This window comes from Anopheles cruzii, chromosome 2 (genome assembly GCF_943734635.1).
Source record: "Anopheles cruzii chromosome 2, idAnoCruzAS_RS32_06, whole genome shotgun sequence".
Lineage (NCBI taxonomy): Eukaryota > Metazoa > Arthropoda > Insecta > Diptera > Culicidae > Anopheles > Anopheles cruzii.
Window position 1 is genome coordinate 60,152,920 of NC_069144.1, and position 20,915 is coordinate 60,173,834.

Sequence of the window (20,915 nt, forward strand, 5' to 3'; positions counted from 1 at the left end):
CCCGGAAACGAAAAGGATGAGAACTGGGAAACTGCTCCAAAAGCGAAAACACTGAAAACAAATGGAAACCCTTTCCGGTGACATGCTGCAGGTCAGCAAACAAAAAACGGAGTGAAACTGTACCCTATCAACAACGGACTTTTATCTACAATGGCTGCCGCGCCATTATGGTCTGCGCATCAGGGCGGGTGAGCAGAGTGCAAGGTGAAGGAGCATCTTCATAATATTCACGTTATTGTAACCGCGCGGAAAACATACAAAGTTAGTTTGGAATTTTTATGGAACGAGAATCTCACGTTGTGCATAAAGCACCACCGATAGCACCAGCGAGTCCTTTCGAGGTACTTGAAAAACAGATCTTCAACGTCAGAGATAACGGAAGATGGCATTGTAAACTGTGTCGTTAGTGTCATTTGATGACTGACTGCAGCAATGGCATTTTTTACGCTATAAAATCCTATAACGACCGGAGAAGATCGTACCGATCGCGGAGGAATCAAGTTCCGATACCGTTGTCGCCATACCGGCACGGCATAAAAATTATTTTGACCAAGACCTTCAGCGGTAAGCTTCTTTCGCCGTAAAGATGATCCGGCAGGATTTTATGCGCCATTATGCTTCACTTTGTTGCCTGCCACTATTGTTATGGGCAGGCCGCTTTCAAGTGTCTCCACATCATTGCACGTCCCCTGCGGGCGGGTGGAGAGAACATCAATGGCATTCGCGAAACGGTCATAGAAAAGGGATGGCTTACGGAAATCCTTCATTCAGTCACCGACAAAGCGAACTTGGCCGGATCTTCCCGGTTGCGTTTACTTTCGCCATGGAGCGACACACAATGGAATCAACGCGCCACCCCGTGAAGCTAGTTGGGTGTACATTTCACATTTCCGAGGGGATTACGCTTTTTGTGTGACCTCATTCGTGATGAAGTACGTTACCGCAGATGATTCAAATGTTCCTGCGGGGGGCAAAAAAAGCGTCCCCGAACCGGAACATATGCCACAGATCTAGCGCCGTTTTTTTTTCTCGCTCCGATGCCCCCGGTGATGTCACTTGGTGCGGGATAATACCCAGGCAACGGCCAGCAATTTATGTATTATGGAAGTGCCATCGAAACCGTTATTTTTAGACGAGTCAGTTGTGGCGCTAAATTTGAATAGAGAGCTACGGCTTCAAAGCTACAGGAATAGACAATTCATTACAAACAACATCGACTGTAAGAAGCGTATGTACCAGTCGGCCAGTCGATAATTTGGCCACTCTTTTAGTCTTATATCTTGTACATGTATATCTTTACAAATGTAAGTTGTGTATTCGTAATTCGTATTCGTGTACACGATCCTGTCCATCACGGTCACTTTCTCGCGCGTGGTCGAATCATCATCGTGGTGGATTTCAGTGAATATTTATCTCCCCGGAAATCCATCCACATCAGTCCTCTCGAATCCATCGATTCTGGCAGCTTTCCTCGCAAGTACTCTCCGTTGAGGTGGCTAAGATCAATTGTTAGCAATGAGAAACCTTGAGAAACCTTCCTTGACCGTGGGATTCACATACCTGCGATGACATTTGTAGAACCACCAGGCGCCCTTGAAGGATGCGGCACAATTGAACGTTGCCTTGCTGTTGTCTTTGTCGTAGGTCGAGAAACTTTCGTTCAGATGAATACGCAACGAGTCGCCGGCCGAACACGAGACGCAGCTTCCGAGATCTGTCATTGCGTATTTGATACTTTCCGCACCGATCCGAAACAGATCGTACCGTGCCGTGGCTCGAGCACCGTCGAAGTCTTCCAGCTCGATGGCCAGTTCGTGCGGAGCCACATTCGTTAGGCGGTAGATATTGTCCAGCCCTAGCCAGAACTCGCCATGCAGGGTCCCGAAGCCGCGCTTGTAGTTGTCCCAGTCACGCATAAAGTTCACCGATCCATCCCTTCGGCGCTGTATGATGGTCCAGCCACCACCTTCGTACTGCTGATCGCAATAAACCGTCATCGGCTCCTGGAACGGATAGTTCGGATCAATGCGGTACAGTCCCGACACTCTGGACGGCACATTCCGACAGGAAGATGCCAGTGTTTCCAATGACCGTGCTGCTAACGGTTGTGCTATTGACGGTTGCAGTAGAAACTTCTGCATAAGAGGAGTTAAACGTTCCAGCTGGACGGCCGTTTGGTTGGTATAGGCCAACAGATCCCCCTGAAGACCCTGGATGAAGTCCAGTCGGGACGCCAGCAGCTCGTAACTGAATCCGGTCAAATTTCCGGCACCAACACGGCCGCACCACACCACGAACAGCACGAAACAACCTGCGAGAGCTTTCATGACCGATCGCTCTCGCTGAAGATTAATCACTGAAAGTATGAAATTCATAGTGCAAATGCTTTGGTACTTATTTATAATCAGGGAATCCCAGAGCTCCATGTGATAACCAATGCATTGACAGAGTTGACGAGCTGACGTCTTTCGTATAGAAACCGGCAGTAATCGGTGCAGCGCTGGCGGATGATCTGTAGACGAGCCACGGTGGTCGGTGTGGACGTTAATTATCAATTTATTCACGACTACCGTATACAGAGAGACACAGACAAATGTGTTTTGACATGAATGGTGATCGTTTTCAGAAACAGAATTGATAAGCCGCAACGGCCGAGGTCGGTCGGTCGCGGTCTTTGCTGATTGAATGCAACTGACAGAAGGAATCAATTAATCGTTCAATTTTTTATTGCTAATCCGTTTAAATGCCACTGCTCTTATGTTGATTTAGGTTTATTTTCTCTTCTCTGCAGTGTTTTGTCTATTATTACAATTTAAAACAACTTCATTTTGCCGGCAAGAATCGATGGACAAACCGACTTAGCAGGCGGCGTTTTCCCGGTGCCGGTGCTCTTACTTTACCGAGCCATTCATCATACAAGTGACTTCTGATGCTCAGGCCAGCGGTATCAAAATGGAGCAGAAAATTTATGTTAACGAATCATCTTGATGTACGCGCGGGGAGCTACATTGTTCGGTGAGAAACTTTTTCTCACCGGCCGCGCACTGTCACTTTACATTCTGAAGTTTTCTGCAACTTTGTTTTCTTATAGCTTTCTCCACCGATGAAAGTTGCTGCTTAATGAAGCCAACTTTTCTCGGGCACATTAATTATGACTTGTTTCTCACCCAATAGATTAACTTCGCGGGAGACACTTTGAGAAGAAAAACGTTTACCTTGCTTTAAACAGTGGCCCTGCTGCTCGAAAGGTGCTTAAATTTCCCGATTTTCAATAGCGACAAACACGTCGCTCTCCAAATCTAAATCCAGCAGTCACCTCACGTTAGTCGAAGGCCAATCAGGAATATCAATAAGTCGAGCACCAACATCGAATCGAAACAATGCGTTCTAAACAACTCCGGAGCGGCTACGTCCGGCCCGCTGGCCGTTCGCATTCGTCTGTCGTCGTGCGCAATGAGCAGCTGCGGTTCTTGAAACTTTAAATTGCCAATCAACTGTAGCAAATAATCCTGCCTCTCGAGGCCTTTTGGCAGTCTCAACTGCGGAACTCTCGTTAGCGGCTATATTTAACAACCGCCCAAGCAGGACAATTATGCGATTTCCAAAGTGGCAACTATGTGCGTCCGTTCGGTACAGACCCCGAGTAGTAGCGCTGAAACCGCAGCATAAAATCGATTTTCATTTGACGGAAATATCGCATCGCATTTAAATCAAAATTGCGCTCGACATGATGAGCGGTCGATGAGAGCTCGGACGAATGAGAAAGGCTCCATTCGGAGGTATTCGCATGAAATTAGGTTCCTGCCCGAGGCCCATAATGCACCAGCGAGCGCATGATTATGCACGTGCTATACCACCTGGTACCAACTGAATGTCGTTTACGATATGTCGTTAATACTGGGACGAAACAATTTTGTCAGCGAACCGTTAAACATCTCGTAAAATGGTGCCATAATTGCTCTCGTCATATCCAACTACGGCTCGCAGAATGTAGGTCAGTTTGAAAAGTTTTCACCGTCCAATTCCGGCGCGGTCAGCGACGAATTCCACCATTGACGGTTGCCCGTCGCTCAGTACGACAAAGTGGAACTTGTTTTCAGAAAGTTGAAGCCCTTGTTAAAATCGTCGGCTACAAAATGCCGGAGTTGGTACTCCGTTTTATTACAAGTTACAAGAGTTTTCCCGAACTTGTATTGTAACTCTGAAGTGCAGAACGCTCACTGTACACCGTGGCCAGTGGGGCGTGCCGGATCGTTCGTATGTCACCGAAGCCGAAAGACAAGTTCATAACAGAGCGCACATCATAAAGATGTCCTGACGATGCTAGAAAGTTCCATCTTTCGCTTTGACGCTGTTTGCCCATACATTTGGTCCGTGGCGGAAAACGATACGATACGTATCTTTCAAAGTCAATAAGAAAGACACTTTATTACCGTTTTTAATGGATGTAGTCTGAAGTATACCCACTTCTGTCGAAGGTCTTTCGGTGTGAGTTTCATAAAGAGTAGTGCAGCTTGAACCTGTGGCTGCGATAAATTAAAGGTAGTTAGATTTATATCTCTCCAGCCGGGGCAGAAAAGGTAAGATCAGTTCGCCATAATAAAGCTATCGCCACGTGCCAGTCTTTGAGTGGCCGAATACTTGGTTTGAATCCTTAATCGACTCGTGTTTAACAGGCAAGCGATACCAAGCAGCCAATTTGAATATTCATAGCGTACTTAATTTCTTTCGAATGCATAATCTGTGATCTAAGCGAAGAAACTTTGTGTGAACTTTTTGAACTTTTTTATGTGGAAACAATTGTTTTCGGCTCACAAATGACATTCGAGACACCTACAGAAACTTTGATAACAATTTTAAAACTCACGGAATGCAAATCATAATCGAGTGAAATATTATCAACAAACGCTTACACAACACCCAACGCTTTCAATTTATTTCTTCACCGCGAAAGAAACTTAATAAATCTCGCACATCAACAAACATTACCGCGCACCATATTATGAAGATGAACTGCGAATCATAACCGGCTTTTACCGACTCGACCGAAGTTCCCGCGACCCGGTCCCGGTGGGGAAAGCTCCAGACACAGTTCGACGAAATAAGAAACTTACGGACGCACGCAGAGAGAAAGTTACACGCCACGCAGGGTTGTCACAGATTTATGGTACAAGCAAATGGGTTTTGTATTTACTGAGCACAGTTTCACGAGCGGTAACTACGAACCTAACAGAACGACTGGCGACTGACGCAGCATTTGAAGTTTAACGGAACGGTTCTGTTGTTTCTGTTTTCTGATGTATTTTCAAGTAAATTTCGAGAAATGGCACTTTGTCCGATTGTATTTGTGTTTCGTTGCTCTCTCTCTCTCTTTGGTTGGGTTTTTCTAGGATCCCCGGAGCTTGCCTACGGAACATGTTAGCGAACATCTCGCTCGCCTCCCCCCCGTGAGAGGGACACATTTCCTGGAAGTAAAAACGGTGTCACACGAACGTAGGTACAGATCTGCTTCCGACAAGTCCATGAAAAATAACCGGATGTTCCAGCTGGCGTATGACGATGTTTTCCGTTTCCGCTCTCGTTTGGTCGCCGACCCGTTATGAGGTCAGCCGACGCCGGGTGCAGTATGTTGCCGTATCCTCACACGATCCGGTGAACGATCCGGGGTCCTTATGGCCAGTTGTTAGCACGATTATGATGATGCAGGATGCATTTTTTACACAGCAAAGTGTAGGGACTACTTCCGACGACGGCGCCCGTTCCGATATTCCCTAGGAAGGGCGTACCGCTGGGACAAGGAACCCTTCAGAGACCACACAGACACACTCTAAAAAGCTTCATTTATCATCCTGTTGTTCACCTCTGGCCACTTTGGCCGGAGCGTCACAGAAGTAAGCTATAAAATGTCCACTTTTAATGCGCCCAGTCGCACCGTATTGCTAACACAGGATCATGTTAGCGAATGAGCGCTGACCTGCACCAACATCTGAGGGCATCAAAAGAGCATTAACATATTCCATGGCGTCAATCCGCACTGCAATCGCTCATCCGTTATTGGCAGACTGTTTGCTTTAAATAAACAGCCCGTGGGCCCGCATCCCTGCACGGCCTTTTGTGTCATTTATCAAAGTGTCAGTAAGAGAGGACCGGCGGCCTTACCCCGCTTCTTAACGCCGGTCGCCGACCGGAATCAAAACTGAGGCACCCGCTCATCAATTAATCTTCCCGCTGGTGGCGCCGCTGGCTAGACATCTTCGGAACATATTGCCAAAGTCCTGGCGTTAAGTAAACACCCACTGACGGCAAACCGCAGGTCACATTGTCGGCCCCCCCGCCTAGCAAACGGACCCGAACGAAGTCAACCCGAAACCGAATAAACTTCACCACCAGCATCAGACATCGTTCGAGGATTGATTTAAAAACTCATCATGCTTGCAGCACCGGTGTGGTGTGTAATTGATGGGGAAGTTAAATTGATTGCCTAAAATTAATTACAAACTTAATAGATTTGGCGTAACAAATAGTTGAAAGTCACCCCCCAAATGATCCGGAACCCGGGGGGTTTTCAGTGCAGGGTTTCTGTGAACGTTGTGGCGAAAAGAAAGTTAAAGTAACGTTTATCCTGTTAAAATGGGTTGTTCAACAGCCGTACGCTGCACCACAAAAGCCCGGTTTCGGATGTTAACGAAGATAGAGTAATCCCCGCAAGCTCTTTCGAATGATAGCTACCCACATTATGCTACGTTCCGTCGGTCAGCCCTCAAGCTGTTACTGCTCAAACCGGCCACACACACACACATCAGTGGTGGCCGTATTCAGTAACCGACCATTAAGCCCCACTGTTCTGACAGTTCAGAGTTATTAATGACCACCGGAGAGTCGGTACCGGAGTCGTCGGTATCGGTTTCGGAGAGCACAAATATGTGGTGATGAACCTTACCTCGCCATCGGGAGGGTGCATTTGTGGGTCAACCGCAACATATCATCAGCGGCAGACGAGCTTTCTGGGATAAGCTTACCACAGGTACTCTATCAGCTTTAAGGGGTATTTTAATTAAATTTCTGTGAATGACGCTTTGATTTTCGGACTTCCAAAGGATAGGCAGACGAAACGGGTTGATGTCACAAAAAATGCGATTTATTTCTCATCCATGTTACTGATTGGCGTCCTAGGTTCTGGTAAGAAAAGTTCAAGTCCAAGTTCTCTTTCACTCACACGGCGCGCTCTCGTGTGCCGTTGGCCATTCCCTATTCGTCTGTGTGTGTATAAGAACATTTAAAAATATTGATTTTTGCCACATTGCGCCACGGCCGCATCCGTCCTTCGTTTGATTGAAATCGTGCCCAGCGTGCACCGTGAGAGGGATAGTTTCGACTTTAAAGTTCGGCTCTTTAGCGTACGTCCTCCGTTTCGGTGTCGTGGTCGGTGAAGATGTCGTATCCGGTTTGCATCTGTGGGTTCAGCCCGTCGTCCGCCTTCTCCGAGGCGGTCGTGTTGTACCCTATCTCGTGGTACCGGATCGGGTAGGTCAACTGATTGCCACGGTCCCACGTGTACAGCTCCTGTGCGGGGTAAGCATTAAAAAGCAAGGTCGGGTGAGCAAGTCGGCGCAAGTTTCGGGCTGCAAGCGACGGCTCTGCTCTGCTTAAGGAATATTTATTTGTTCGAGCAAAAGTTGCTCCGTTCGCTCCGCCACCGTTCAATATTTGATTAGGCTGCTCGCTCGCTCGGCTGTCGCTCGGTGGCCCGTACATCCCCGAGTTCTTCGTCCTCAACACCACACGTCGAAAGGCTACCGGCGTGCATGGAAACCAATTTAATTTGATTTCCCATAGATGCACGGAAAAAGTTGTTGATCTAAGAAAATTAATTTCCTCCCCAGAGAGAGAGACAGAGAATGTGGGTCGGTTTTGAGGTCCGGAAACTAAGGGAAAAGTCTCAGCTAAAGTCGTTAGATAACCCTGCCGCTAGTTTGCGTCGGAAGCGTTTGAAGTCCGAAGTTCTGGGAACGCCCGAAAGCTTGGCTTTCATCGTCCGCTTTCCGCCGGGGGTTCCCAAGGCCCCCTCCGTTCGTCCTGCATAATTGATATGTAAGTAAGCAGCACAATGGTTAAAACCAGAATGCAATTGTTGCATATTGTGAGCGATAAAATAATGCGATAATGTTTAGAGCAAACGGAATACAAATCCCTAATCCTGGGGCTCGGGGAGCAAACGGCATCAACCGTGGCCACCCACCCTGCATTCCCACATCAAACAACGTCCAAGACTTGTGTAACTGATTATCTCATTAATTATAGATCCTCGTCAAATGGAACCGGGAGAGACAAAGAGCAACATCGCTATCGTCCCTCGGGAAGTTTTTCGCCGATCCGTTTCGCTGTGGCTGCGAGTTGTGCAACCGGAACCGGTCGCCCGAACGACGCCGCCGTCGCTAATGACAAAGGAAGTAACTCGCGGAGTGAAACGACAGTTTACCTTGTTTTTGAAATTGTAGCCCACGGTGGTCGTCTTTCGGAACGGGTTGGTGAACGCCAGGCTCACGTCGAGCAGTTTGCTGTGGTAGAGATCGAGCGCCAGGCGGATTTTCGTGTTCCGCTCCGTCACGGAATCGATCGCGTACAGTACGCCGCAAACGATGAACATTTCGCCCACCTTGTGATGGTTGACGCTAATGTTCCACCCGTACTGTACCGTCAGATTGTTTTCGTTCAGCTGCGGCCAAGAGGATGTAGTTTTAAAAACTTTCGACTAAGATTAATCTGCACGCTCACCTTGACCACCATCGTGTTGTTCGAGTCCGGCGTGCCGTAAATCACCCACAGTCCATTGTCGTCCACGTTGAAGTCCATGTAATTGATTTCGGTCGTGTACAGATAGTTGGACCCGTTCGTTGTGACGCCCTCGAGTTCGGTCATTGCTGACGAAAGAATGCAAATACGGGATTGGAATTGGGATTTCGGGAACTCGTGGTTCGGTTCGGCTCGGTTTACCCGTTTGGCGCTCCACGTTGAGGTCATACTTGACGATTCTCGGTGAGTTGCGCTCGTTGTAGTAAAAGGACCCATTGTAGACGACGTGCGCGTTGCCCTGGCGGGGACGTCAAAAAGATTTAGTTTGTCCAAAAAGGGATCATCCGCATTATTGCGCCAAGGTGCTCTGGGAGGCGTTTCAAAAATGTCAGCCCCATAGTGTCACCCGATAGTTACCCGGAACGGACGCTCCAGTCGGTACGTTTTCGTGGCCACGTTGTTCCGGTACGTGGTCTTGTTGGCGAACTCGAACAACCGATTGGTGTCGTTCTCTCGGGTGGCCCAAACCTTCTTCTCCAGCGCATCGTTCCGTGCGGCCGGATCCTTTAGCCAGGCCCCGAACAGTTGTTCCGTGTACTTGTGGTACACCGGTTTGCCCACCGCATACAGGACGCAATCTGCAACGGGAAGAGAACCCAGTCAATCCGGCGCGATGCACAGCTCCGGACTCTGTAGGGCACTAATTTGTAGCTAATTGGGTATCGGCAGGGCTGCGATTGAATCGCAACCCAGATTGTGATGGTCCTGCGTGGCGTCACGAACCTGTCGTCCGGTTGGAGAGCCCGGTGTAGCTGACGTTCCCGATGGGTTTGATTTCCAGATTCCCGACCAAATCGTACAGCGACACGATCGTGTCCTTACACTTGAAGTCCCTGCAGGCGCCAGAAAGTAAAGTCAGTGCCGCGTTAGTGAGTGGTGACTCGAATTATCAGGCCCTACCTCGGGTCCGGACACTCCGGGCAGGTCGTCGGTGGTCCGCAGATGTCTTCGTACGATTCCTTCTCCGGCGGCTTCGTACCGTACACGCTGATGTCCGTCGAACCCGGCGGTCGAATGATGAACGGCGAGTGTTCCATCAGGTGGAACTCCGCCTCGGTCATGCCGAGCTCGTTTTTGGCCACACAGTGATACTCGCCAAAGTCACCAGGCCGGATGTTGGTGACGTTCAACCGCATAACCGATTTATACCTTCGTACGGGATTTTTTCGGTCGACCGAGATTGGTGAAACGAGATTTTCCGAGAAGCAAAATCGGATTAGTCGTCGCGCCAGCCAAGTCGCCTACATCTGCTACACCCAACACCACCATCCATGACCCCTCTGGGGGGGGAGGCCAAAAGCTTTCCAAAATCCAATTTCTAATTTTAGGTTTCGCTTAATAGCACAGCATCGTATGCACTTTCCGTTTGTGAACCGCAGTCAGACAAGAATTATGTAGCCATTGTTTGCCCGAAAAAGGCCAAAAACGATTCACAAACTAAGGAACGAAACACAAGAACTAATCGGGAAAAAGTTTCCCGAAAACCCGTTCCCGTTGGCTCGGTTCGTTCAAGTTCGCCCCGCAAAAACACGGTCCCATTCCGATGCTCGGTTTGTATGTTTTTGAAAGCATAACATTTGGCCAACGGTGGCTAAAGTGTGAGGCAAAAAATGGAGCTTCGTCCCGTGAATTCATTATAATGTTCAAAAATTAATTCTCTTTCTTTAGGCCGAGCTTCTTATTTTTTCGTTGCACATCCAAATCCCTCCTCGGGGACCGCACGGTGCAGAGATATTATTGCCTTCAGTCACTCATTGTTGCCACTGCGCACCGCCAGCATCTTCTGCTGGTGTTCTTTATGCATAAGAAAATGGCCTCTCAGACCTTGCCAGCTTCTGGCGTGTTAATTTATTCAGCACGGACGCGCTGTCACAGCGTTACAGCTCGGTCATCGTGCCTGCAAGCTCTCAAGCTACTAAGTACCACGCCGGCCGGACTCTGGGGCCCCAGAACTAACTTCTCTCCCTCCTCTGGCCGGACTGGCTTTGCAAGGTTTCCACAAATCGGCTAATTAAACTACAAACACAAACCTTGCGTTGCCCATCGGTGGCATGTTCGCCGTTCCATGTCCTGAGATGGGAACTTTATTCTTTTTTCAGTGCCAGCGCCCCTAGAGCGAAGAAGTCGCCCGTGGAGACCCATGCGAAGGCCGTGCAAGAAAGTGGCCAGAAAACGGAAAACATTCCGCACTTTTGCGCCGGGAATGTGGCCTCAGAAAAAAGCGCCTCCGGGCAGGGCAGAAAACATGAAAGGACCGAGCAAATGGGCCGTTTGGCTCGAGAAAGTGCAAGAAAACTCTGATTTTAATCCGGATATCTTGTCTTTCTGCCGGAACACGCCTGGGGGACATATTTTTTCACCGACAGGCTCGAGGTAATCAACAGAGACAGTGCTAAGCGTAGGGCCCTGTCGCAGATGCCGTGGCGTGGCATCGATCGGTTTGACTTCCAGGTTTCCAGGGACTATCGGCGCACACGTTGCACGGCCTACTTACCCATCGAAAAGGGTTTCCATCTGAAATTTATCACCATTCTCCAGCAGCCGGCCTCCGGGAAACCGTTCCCAGTACTTGATCGCCTCCGGGAACGCTTCGACCTGAAATTATTTACAAGCAAAAGAGCCAAAACGAGTGCCGATTACTAGCGAGGCTGATTACCGACGTGCGGCCAAGCGGTCGCAGGACATTAACCAAGTTCATGCTTATTTTATGGAGCCAAATATTGCCCGATAATGGCTGCCCGTGATCATTTTCGATGTGGACATGCTGATGTGACCGACCATTACTGGGTTGATATGTTTAATACTTTTATGAGCGAAGCTCTTTCGTCCGGAAGAGGGCCCGCCGCGAACGATTGCCCGTTTAAAGTGCCCTCCGGCAGCGCTGAATCCGCTGGAAAATCAATTACATTGCACCCGCAGCCACTCGGAATCGGAATAACTTTCTAACGGTTTTCCCTTTCGTTTTTAACGACGACCCCCGGCTGCCCGGAACGGATCTGTGTATGTTGGGATCCTTTTCTGAAAACAGCAAAAACGGCCTTTACATCTCCGGCCGTTCGTTCACCTGCCAACCCCTGTTGTTGGCGGGGTGGAATTCAATTTAGATTTATGAGCTCATTGCGCGTGCTGGCCCGGGACCGTTGGGCAGGATTTTTGGTGGCCCCTGCACACACACACACGGACGGACGGTTTGTTTGAGTTAGGAAAACTCTTTCCCCGTTCGGATGGAGGACGAAGGAAAGCGCTCCAGCACGTCAGCGACTAAAACAAGACCCACCGGCCAGTACGTGCCCATGTCCTGGCCGGAGGTGGATGGGCCGAAAAAAAAATCCGTTACCACAAGATTTATGACAGTAAATCAATTTGCGGTTTTTCCCGGAACAAATGCGCCGTTGCCGCCGTCCTGAGGGCCGCAGATCGGTCGGTGGGGACCCCCGTCCGCGCGAGAGAACACTTACTTGATGTGGGCATGAAAAATAGGCCCAAGAATCGCACTCGAACCTGCGAAGGAGCTTGAATTTATGGAACGTAATTTAAGTTATTGCCGGTGGCCGGAGCGCTAAACGAGCCAAACGAGTTTGATGATCGTCGCAGTCGTCGTCGTCGTCTTCGAGGTTAGGTGCTTGAGGCTGCCACGCAAATGTCGAATGTCGAAGGAATGTAAGGGGCAGGACACTGTTTTGGGGTCCCTCGAACAAAACTGGAAAACGGCTGGGGCGGTGGGCCATCAAACAATTCAACAATCGATATTTATGGCACGAACTTTTATGGGACGGGTCATATAGAGTCGACGACAACATGTAGCATAAATTCCACCGGCACACCGGACGGGCCGCAGGTCACTCACCTCGCACACAAACGTTACCGTCGAGCCGTTCACGGCGTACGCCATTTGATTGCGAACCCGGATCAGCGGTGCGACTGAAATCAAAAAATCGAATAAACGAAATGAGTGTTATAAAATGCGTAATAAATGGACCGCGAATATGTAGCGATAAACCCCCGGGGGCCATCATTTTACGGTTTTTCGAGCGGCTTCACGAAACATTCACGAAAGCTAATATCGGGCTGTGCCGTTCCGAATCTGGTGAATCGTTTTCCGAGATAGCAGATTTTTATCACTGCACCCTGCCATCGATTCGATTGCAGCCCTTGGGCCATTATTTCATTGCTCTTGCTTATTGGCTTACACACACACACACACACAGGAACACGTGTTGACTCCAAAGCCATTCGCAAGTGTTATTTGCCACTCGAACGCGAACCCGGTCTCAAACGATCGCTCTAAGCCACTGGTTCCCGGATTCAATTACGCTTATCAACTCCCGACGGGGATTTATTCCGCGGTGCAGCGTGGCAAAACTACTAAGGTGCCGCGGTGGACAGGACTTACAGTGCACTTCGATGTTGAACGTCTGGTTGGCCGGTGGCGAGATCCCGTTGTCCGCCAGGCACTGGTACGCGCCCATGTGCACCCGATTGATTTTGGTTATGTTGAGCGTGTGGCCAGCCATCGAGGTTGCTGTGGGGGGAGAGAAAGTAGCATTAAGCACCGACCATCGAAGTTGGCGGTCATTGGGCCCGCGCCCAATCCAATGCATTTTCCGCCCATCGCACACGGCATCCGGACATTTTCTTGTGGTTTTTCCACCGGGGCGCACTCGGAATACGCCATTATTGCTTCCAGACACCGCGATGGTGCCATTGGGCAGTACAACAAAGGATCGGTATCGGTTTGTGTGCTTTGCAGACCACCCGGGAAGCACAATGGCCCCGCACACGTCCCGCACTTACCTTCCCAGGCTCCGTTGGAAATGGTTTTTCCGTCCGCCCGGCGCCACTCGACGTGTGGTTTTGGGGTGCCCGTGGCCGCACACCGGAGCCGCAGGTGAGTCCCCTCGTGGACCACGATCGGCCGCAGTGCCTCGACCGTGCCGGCACCGGCGATCGATGGCGGCACCAGCAGCTCGTTCGAGAACGTGTCGTTCACCTTCACCTTCCACGCGTTTATCCCGGGCGTTCCGGGCGTCCCGTTCGTGCCCGGGCGGCCCTGTTTGCCTTTCGGTCCGTGAATTCCTGCGAATCGAATGTCGATGGTGAGCGAAGATTGATTCCTATGATGAAGTCGATGAATGAAGTTCCTCCCCGTTGAACCGCCGTTGTTTTTTCAAGTAACAGAGTACTTCTTGTGCATTACTGACGCACTTTAAGGGCCCGCTTTAAGGCCGCACAAAACGGTCGCTTCAGAAGTTATCTGCCTCCAATCGGTCAATCTATTTGCTAGAATTTTAACCGAAAGCGACGGAAATGAGTGTTCCGGAACTTGGGGAAAGAAAATGTTGAATCAATCGCCGGCGTTGGCATTGATAAATCGAAACAACTGAATCTCAATATTTCAACTTCCCCGGAAGGGCGGCCAGGGCCGGTTTCGTTCCTTTCGTTCGCCGGACGCCAATCGACACTTTGAAAACATAATCACCGTTGACAAACGACGGTAGGAATTCATTCCACCGTCGGCCCTTTTCCGAGAAGCTTTACAACCGATTCTCTCCAGAACGGAACTTCACACCCCGCGCGGCACCCGACCGACTGCCGAGGATGGTCGAAGATATTGAGCAACTTCCGTGGGGTTTCTTGCCGACATTCGGTAAACATTCAATCAATCTGCGAAGCTCTGCGAACTTTAGCCCCGAGGCCCGTCGCAGCGATCCAAGGAAATTGGCACGTACAGTCGGAGCATTATGCTGCCTTCGGTACAACACGATGCCCGTGCGTCCCGGTTCGGAATGTATTTTGCACCGACGATGCAAAGTAAACAGCAGCACCGGTAGCACCGGCAGCACCGGTCGTGTAAGCTGGCCAGCCACTGATCCTGATGCTCCGCTCAGGGCAGAGGGAAATCAATTTCATTTTCAAGCTCGGAATCGGAATCGGAAAGGGGCTGGAGCATCATTTCGTTTGCTTATGACCCCAAATGGTTTTCCTCGGTGTCTTGGAAACTGATTGAAGTGTCGAAAGCGAACGAAAACTACGCTCTCTCCGCCGACGACGATTTACTATCGAGCCGGGCGGATTGGAAAGCTTCAAGATGATCTATTTCTTCGCGAAATCGAATTCGGAGAGGGATTTTAGTTTTTACAACCCCGAAGCGAACTCGGATCGGCTCAGGGCTAAGTTTACTTCCTTTTTGGCCGTTTCTGTTTTCTTTCTATCTCGTCGGCGAATTTGAGGGTTCCCGGTGGTGCCGAAAGGAAAGCTATTTTGGAGGCGTGATTTTTGTTACACTTTGACGCGCTGCGATCGTTGCAGCAATAACTGAAATTTTAATCAAATCTCCATCGACCGTAAAGTATTCAAATTGAGGGTTTCCACTCTCCCGATGATGCCTGAAGTGTTTTGGGGAAGGAAACAGCTCGACGCCCGCCCGGAGGAATGCACGACCCAATTCCGAACGACCGAGCCCGACCAACCTTCGCCCCTTCACATTAATTAACGTTCTTCGGCTTCGTGGAAGGAGTGGATGCTTGAATGCCAGGCGAAAGGAACCAATCATAACACCTTCGTGCAGCGCCGCCATTTGCATAACCGCCTCCCTCTCTCGAAGGGTGCTCATAAATTGACCGACGCTCGGTGCATCATTGTTAAGTCAGATAATTACGTGATACGCATGAACACGCCGAACATGTGCCGTTCAGTTCGCAAGATTGCACTCGCTCCACTCGCCCAACTTACCTCTCGGTCCGACCGGTCCAGGGGGTCCGATTGGTCCCATCGGACCAGGGAATCCTGCAAAAGGTTCGAATGGTGCGCTGTACTAACGATCCCGGAGAGGAGCACTCCCGACCACGAGTCCTTACCGTCCTTGCCGTCGATACCGTTGCGTCCATCGACACCGGAAGTACCGTCCTTGCCGTCCTTGCCAGGGATGCCATCGGCACCGGCACGTCCCGGAACACCGTCCAGTCCCGGTTCACCCGGCACACCGTCGCGCCCATCCAGGCCCGGGTTGCCCGGGTAACCGATTTCGCCCTTCGGTCCCCGTGGCCCAGGCTTGCCCTCGCGTCCGTCCACTCCGGCCGGTCCCGGGAGACCCGGATCGCCACGGTTACCCTTCGGCCCGGGTATGCCCGGCAACCCGGGCGGACCCGGAGGACAGTATTCTTTCGTTGCCCGGCAGAATCCAGTGATTGCATCGAACTGTGATGAAATTGATTAGCATTTCCAATATAATCTAATTAAACACACACACACAGGCAGACAGGGGTATAGGCGTTGCCGGGGCTTTCTCCGAAGCCAGACACTGTTCCGGCCTTCGATACAAAAATGTGGGAATGAAACAGACCAAGTGGTACCCGAAATTAATCTACTAGTTAAACATTCTTTTAAAACAGATTTCGAATTGAAAATGGGCCGGTTTGCAGCTAAAAAAGGATCCAGCTTCAGACCCAGGAAATGGCAATTTAATCATAATTTAACTTCTTTCATTTTGCGACACACAAAAGGCACATTATTGCTACGAATCCCTGTTGGATTGACAGCCGAGCAGCCGCGCCACTTTGCGCCAGCAACCATCAATCCTAGCTGGCTGCGAACCGAACGGCCGCGAAGAGCGGAAGCGATAAAATGCAATAAGCCATCTGGCGGGATATGTGCCGCCCCGTATCGTAAATCCTGATCCGTGCGTCACCCACTGTCATCGAATCGCAATCGATGGAGAGGAATCAACGGGACGCCGTGCGATCATAAAACGGCAGGAATCGGAATAAAACACGCCACGCCATTTACAACACCATCCCGTGCTGCCGCCGGAAGGTCCCGTGGGTGGAACGGAGAAATGAAATTATAATCGCATCCCGGATCGGATGCGGAATCGGACCGAGACAGCAAGCATCTGGTGGGCACACTGGGGGGGAGGACGCTCATCAACCGCTTACCGGAATGCGCGAGTAGCTCGTCAGCCAAACCCAACTATCGCCACCGGGGGCCGCTCCCTTCTGGCCCGTCTTCTTGATTATCTCGGCGTCCTTCTTCTCGAGCTCCGATCGCAGCTTGGGGTTGAAGAACTCCACATTTGGACCTGCGGGCGATGGTATCAGCGGGTTTTATTACGCCGCATTACGCTTGCTACCGGGACTTACCGTCCTGATCCGGGACCAGGTTGTCGTCGAACTGGCTGAGATCGCGCCGGGCTCGGGTCGCCTCCCGGAACGGCAGCTTTCGCTCGTTTTGTACTCTCTGATTCGCTACTAAGTAAGGCAATGACGTGCTGGAATTGGAGTGATATTTATTTTAAAAACTCGAACGACGCTGGTGGCAAGGTGGTTCGTAAGCCTTGCGGCACATTGTTTTTTATCGGGGACAATATTTCTCAAACGACATCCGGGTGTCGCATCACATAAAAAAAATGGCCATCACTATTGGGCGATGAATAATTTATGGTTACTTTTCAAAATTTCTCGGTGCCCAACGCGACGACTTTATGATGGCCGACTTTTTGCAGGGGCCCCCCGGCCGCAGGTGCAGAATCGTGCTGCGTGGCCATTAAAATTTTAATCACGACAAACAAATTTCTCAACACCTTTCCGGTCGTCCCGGGGAGCCGGAGAATTATGAGCCCTGCAGAGGTACTTATGATACCAGATTGGAACCAGACGACGCGATCTACCTCGGTTCAGGCCCCGTTGGCCCTGGGTGGATTTTTTACGATCGACAATAAAACCCAGTTTAAGGAGGGCTTCGGCGATGAGAAATTGGGGAAACACAGTCCCGGATGGGACCGGCAAAGGACAGAAAGGACAGCTATCCGCTCCGTAGATAATATGCCAGGCCTGACCCCGGGTCTCTTAATCTTTTTCGAGGCATCAGCAAACGGGCCCGAGAGCCCGGAAAGCCCTCCGCAAGCGCTCTAAGTTGGCAGAAATCGCTGCTACGACGGTAGAGCACCATAATAAATCTGCCCATGGCAAAGCCACGGGGTTAAATGGCCGTAGGAAAATGGTGAGGAATGGCTTTTGAAAATATTTATTCAAAACCACTCACCTATCACTGCACACGGTGCATCGTAAAAAGGCTGCTCTTACCAGGCGCTTCGAGTGGCCATACTTTTCACATTTTCCATTCATGTGGGGGCCTCTCTACCCGCGATGCGTGATTATTCTCAATTTTGTGCATTAATTGCACATTAACTGGCGTACCTTGAAGGGGGCCAAGTATCATCAACCCATTCGTGGCTCGTTAATAGTTGCGCTCTGCGCCGCACGAGGGCTCTTCATTACGTTCATATTTCCTCCTTCATTACGGTAAAAGGAAAACACAACTTCAGGTGGGAGTGTAATAATATTTGGAGTGCTAAATTAAAATGGCTTCCTGCCGGGCTTAATAACGTAACGCGAATCCCCACTACAGAAGAGCCAGATTTCATTAACACACTGCACAGTGCACACAGCCATCCCCCATCGGAAGCCGCGTATCGTACGAGGTTTATGTTCCGTGCTCGCTGCACACATGTGGCCATGTAAATGCGGTTATCATCCCTCGCTGTGCCCGTGCCGCCCCTTGGAAATGGATCATCATCGCCACCGTCATTAGCAGTGCACGTGGCATTATAGTTATTAAACAACTACAGTCAGTCAGTCGGCCCGGGGCTGACTGCCTGAGCCTGAGCCGAATGGCACAAAGTTTCACCTGCCGGTGAGCGGGTTTCGCAAGAAACTGCAAACGTACGCCGGAGTTGGCAAGAAACGAAGTCGTTGCAGCTCGTTAAAACAAGCGCACCGCGAAACTGCCAAGCAAAAGTTATACGAATCAGGCACACGTCGTGCGAGTGGCAAAGCCCCTCCCCGTTCCGAATGCTTCATCAGGCGGCTTCGTAAGCGAAAAGGAAGTTACGACCCGACCAGGTGTTCCCGATTCGTCGTGCTTGAGGCATTTATCAAAACCCCATGCCAACAAACCGCATTAACCACACGCAAACAGACACTGGCATCATACGCCGAACCGAATCGGGAATCGGGCGGTACGGGAAGTGAAATCGGAAAACCCACATCCTGGCGGTTATAAAGGCTCCCGCCGAGTCCGGGACAAGGTTGTGCGTTCCGATTATGAACCACCCTGCACTCACCGGTCCATCGGTCCGAGAGATGCATGTTTGCGAAGGTACATTTCCGATACTACACTGCTGAGCCAGGAAAAGATTATCCGTGGCCCGGTGGCCGGTGAAATGAAAAGCTCTTCCACGAACCGGATCGGACCGGAGTTTGGTTATGGGAAATAAAATTATGTTCCAAGTGCAATTCAATTTTCCAATACGGGATCGATGGACAATGGAATCGATTTAAAATCGAACCGACAGCGCCCGAGGTATTTTATCCAAAACGGTTCACACTTCCCCGAAGTAATTTTTCACTTTCGAAAGATGAAGAGGAAATGACCGCGGAACACGCGAAGCGGAATCATTTCTGTCGGATTTTATCGAAAGTAATGGTTATTTCGTAACCATTTGCAAAAGGGTACACAATTCCGCTCACCAGGACTTACGCAAGACTGTCTTCGAAGGGGCAAATAACATTTTATTGCCTTGATAGTGTCATATTTTTGTTTTCCCCGTAATCCAGTCCCCTGTCTGGTTCCTCTTCTACACCGTAAGCCACTTTTTGCCCAACCGTTATCCGTGTACGCCAAGCTTTTTCCAGTGTACGAACCGAACCGTGCGTGTAACTGCACCACCATTCACTCGGGGCTTTCAACAGGGAAGCCAAAACAGGAGGCCGTATCCGATGAATAATCGTACCCCCGGCTTGCCGGACAGCGGGAAGCCCCCAGCATGACACCAGAAACGCATTAGGGTTGCGCGGGACGTGCCGTGCCGATTCTCGATTCGCTGCAATTCCGCCAAGCTTAACTATCGTGTGCTGCCGCGCCCCGGGTGAGTTAGATAGTTTTGTGTGTGTGCCAAAAAGTGGTTCGCCAGCGAACGGGGCGCACTAAATGGAGCATTTAATCGTCTTTGCATTACAGACCCACTCCCAATACTGGGACAACGGAATCCGGTTATCCGTTATATCTTTCCCAAAGCGCTTATGTCAGCACGGGACAGCAAAAAGGGAGCGCATTTTGCTGACCCGAGTCGAACCCGGTACTCACCTAAACTCCGGCACCGACCTCCTCCGTCCGACGTGGGCTAGTAAGTCCTCGCTGAATTTATCGATATTATGTTTCCAATAGTTCCGGACGATCGTCTCGACCTGACGGCGCATTTCGTCCACGGTTACCGGCGCGGGGTGATGATGGTGCCCGGCCGGTGCAACAACAACAACCGGTGCCGGTTGTAGTCTGCGATCGATGTACGTGAGCAGGGCGGCCGAAAGAATAAACATTCCCACGAGCAGCACACTGAACAGGATGTAGACGGTGCGCATCGCCGGCATCGGTTGTTTGACCGGGCCACTCACTCGCCCCGTGGGTCGCTCATTCTCACGCCCAGTCCATTGCACCGCCTGCTGTTTCTCACCTTTCGTTGACTTGCTTTTTGGCTTCGGAACGTGCGCTGCCAACTCGGATGCTGCCGGATGCATCTCGCCGGCGACCGGCGGTGGTGTGTCAGCATTTTTCGCTGACTTTCGACCGGGCGAAGAGCGACCAGTCGGTGGCCGCGCGGCCGACGGCGATGATGATGATGTGGCGCACTTATCGGGACTCATTTTCGATGGACTCCGGTTCGGTAGCAGTCGAGCGCAGTCATTGACTTCCTGGCCTCAGCTTTGGCGCATCTGCCTGCCTGACGGGGATGCAGATTTGAATAATCGACCTTTTTTGCCTCGGATAGAGAGCGCCGAGTTGGAAGGGTTTTGAAGCGGTGCAGTGGCGTTCCGGGAATCACGATTGACATTTCAATTTCCTGCGAACGGAAGATTCATGCGATAGTGCTCGTTAGGGCCGAGTAGTATGTTGGTGCTCATTAGCAGACTCTTATTGCGGCACAAGGACCTGATTTTGGCGACCCCACAAAGTAGCAACGCTGGCCTCTAGCAGCAAAGGAATCCCATGCAATCCAACAGCAGCCA

The 20,915-nt window shown here is 50.5% G+C and overlaps 2 protein-coding genes across 2 annotated transcripts; both read right to left on the reverse strand.

The window, feature by feature from the left end:
- Window positions 1–1,266: 1,266 nt before the first annotated feature.
- LOC128267719 (ficolin-1-like) lies at window positions 1,267–2,343 on the reverse strand. The gene is made up of 2 exons (XM_053004610.1): window positions 1,561–2,343; window positions 1,267–1,496 (listed from the first exon to the last, which is right to left on the reverse strand). The coding sequence occupies exons 1-2, from the start codon at window positions 2,325–2,327 to the stop codon at window positions 1,358–1,360; spliced, it is 906 nt and encodes a 301-aa protein (XP_052860570.1). The 5' UTR covers window positions 2,328–2,343; the 3' UTR covers window positions 1,267–1,357.
- Window positions 2,344–7,198: 4,855 nt separating this feature from the next.
- Window positions 7,199–20,552, reverse strand: LOC128267154 (uncharacterized). The gene is made up of 16 exons (XM_053003942.1): window positions 19,996–20,552; window positions 16,992–17,119; window positions 16,788–16,930; window positions 15,711–16,050; window positions 15,586–15,639; window positions 13,648–13,929; window positions 13,247–13,375; window positions 12,701–12,774; window positions 11,348–11,448; window positions 9,754–10,002; window positions 9,577–9,686; window positions 9,211–9,431; window positions 8,995–9,091; window positions 8,776–8,921; window positions 8,480–8,716; window positions 7,199–7,563 (listed from the first exon to the last, which is right to left on the reverse strand). Exons 1-16 carry the CDS (start codon window positions 20,550–20,552, stop codon window positions 7,393–7,395), a joined length of 3,039 nt encoding a protein of 1,012 aa, XP_052859902.1. The 3' UTR covers window positions 7,199–7,392.
- Window positions 20,553–20,915: the final 363 nt, after the last annotated feature.

Bases quoted from the DNA above. Each gene is read 5' to 3' on its own strand.
- LOC128267719 (XM_053004610.1), bottom strand. From the start codon at position 2,327: ATGAAAGCTCTCGCAGGTTGTTTCGTGCTGTTCGTGGTGTGGTGCGGC. The intron at 1,497-1,560 runs GTATGTGAATCC...AATTGATCTTAG, and splicing joins TTCTACAAATGTCATCGCAG to CCACCTCAACGGAGAGTACT.
- LOC128267154 (XM_053003942.1), bottom strand. From the start codon at position 20,552: ATGAGTCCCGATAAGTGCGCCACATCATCATCATCGCCGTCGGCCGCG. The intron at 16,931-16,991 runs GTAAGTCCCGGT...CATCGCCCGCAG, and splicing joins CCTGGTCCCGGATCAGGACG to GTCCAAATGTGGAGTTCTTC. The intron at 13,930-15,585 runs GTAAGTTGGGCG...TTCGATTCGCAG, and splicing joins TGGACCGGTCGGACCGAGAG to GAATTCACGGACCGAAAGGC.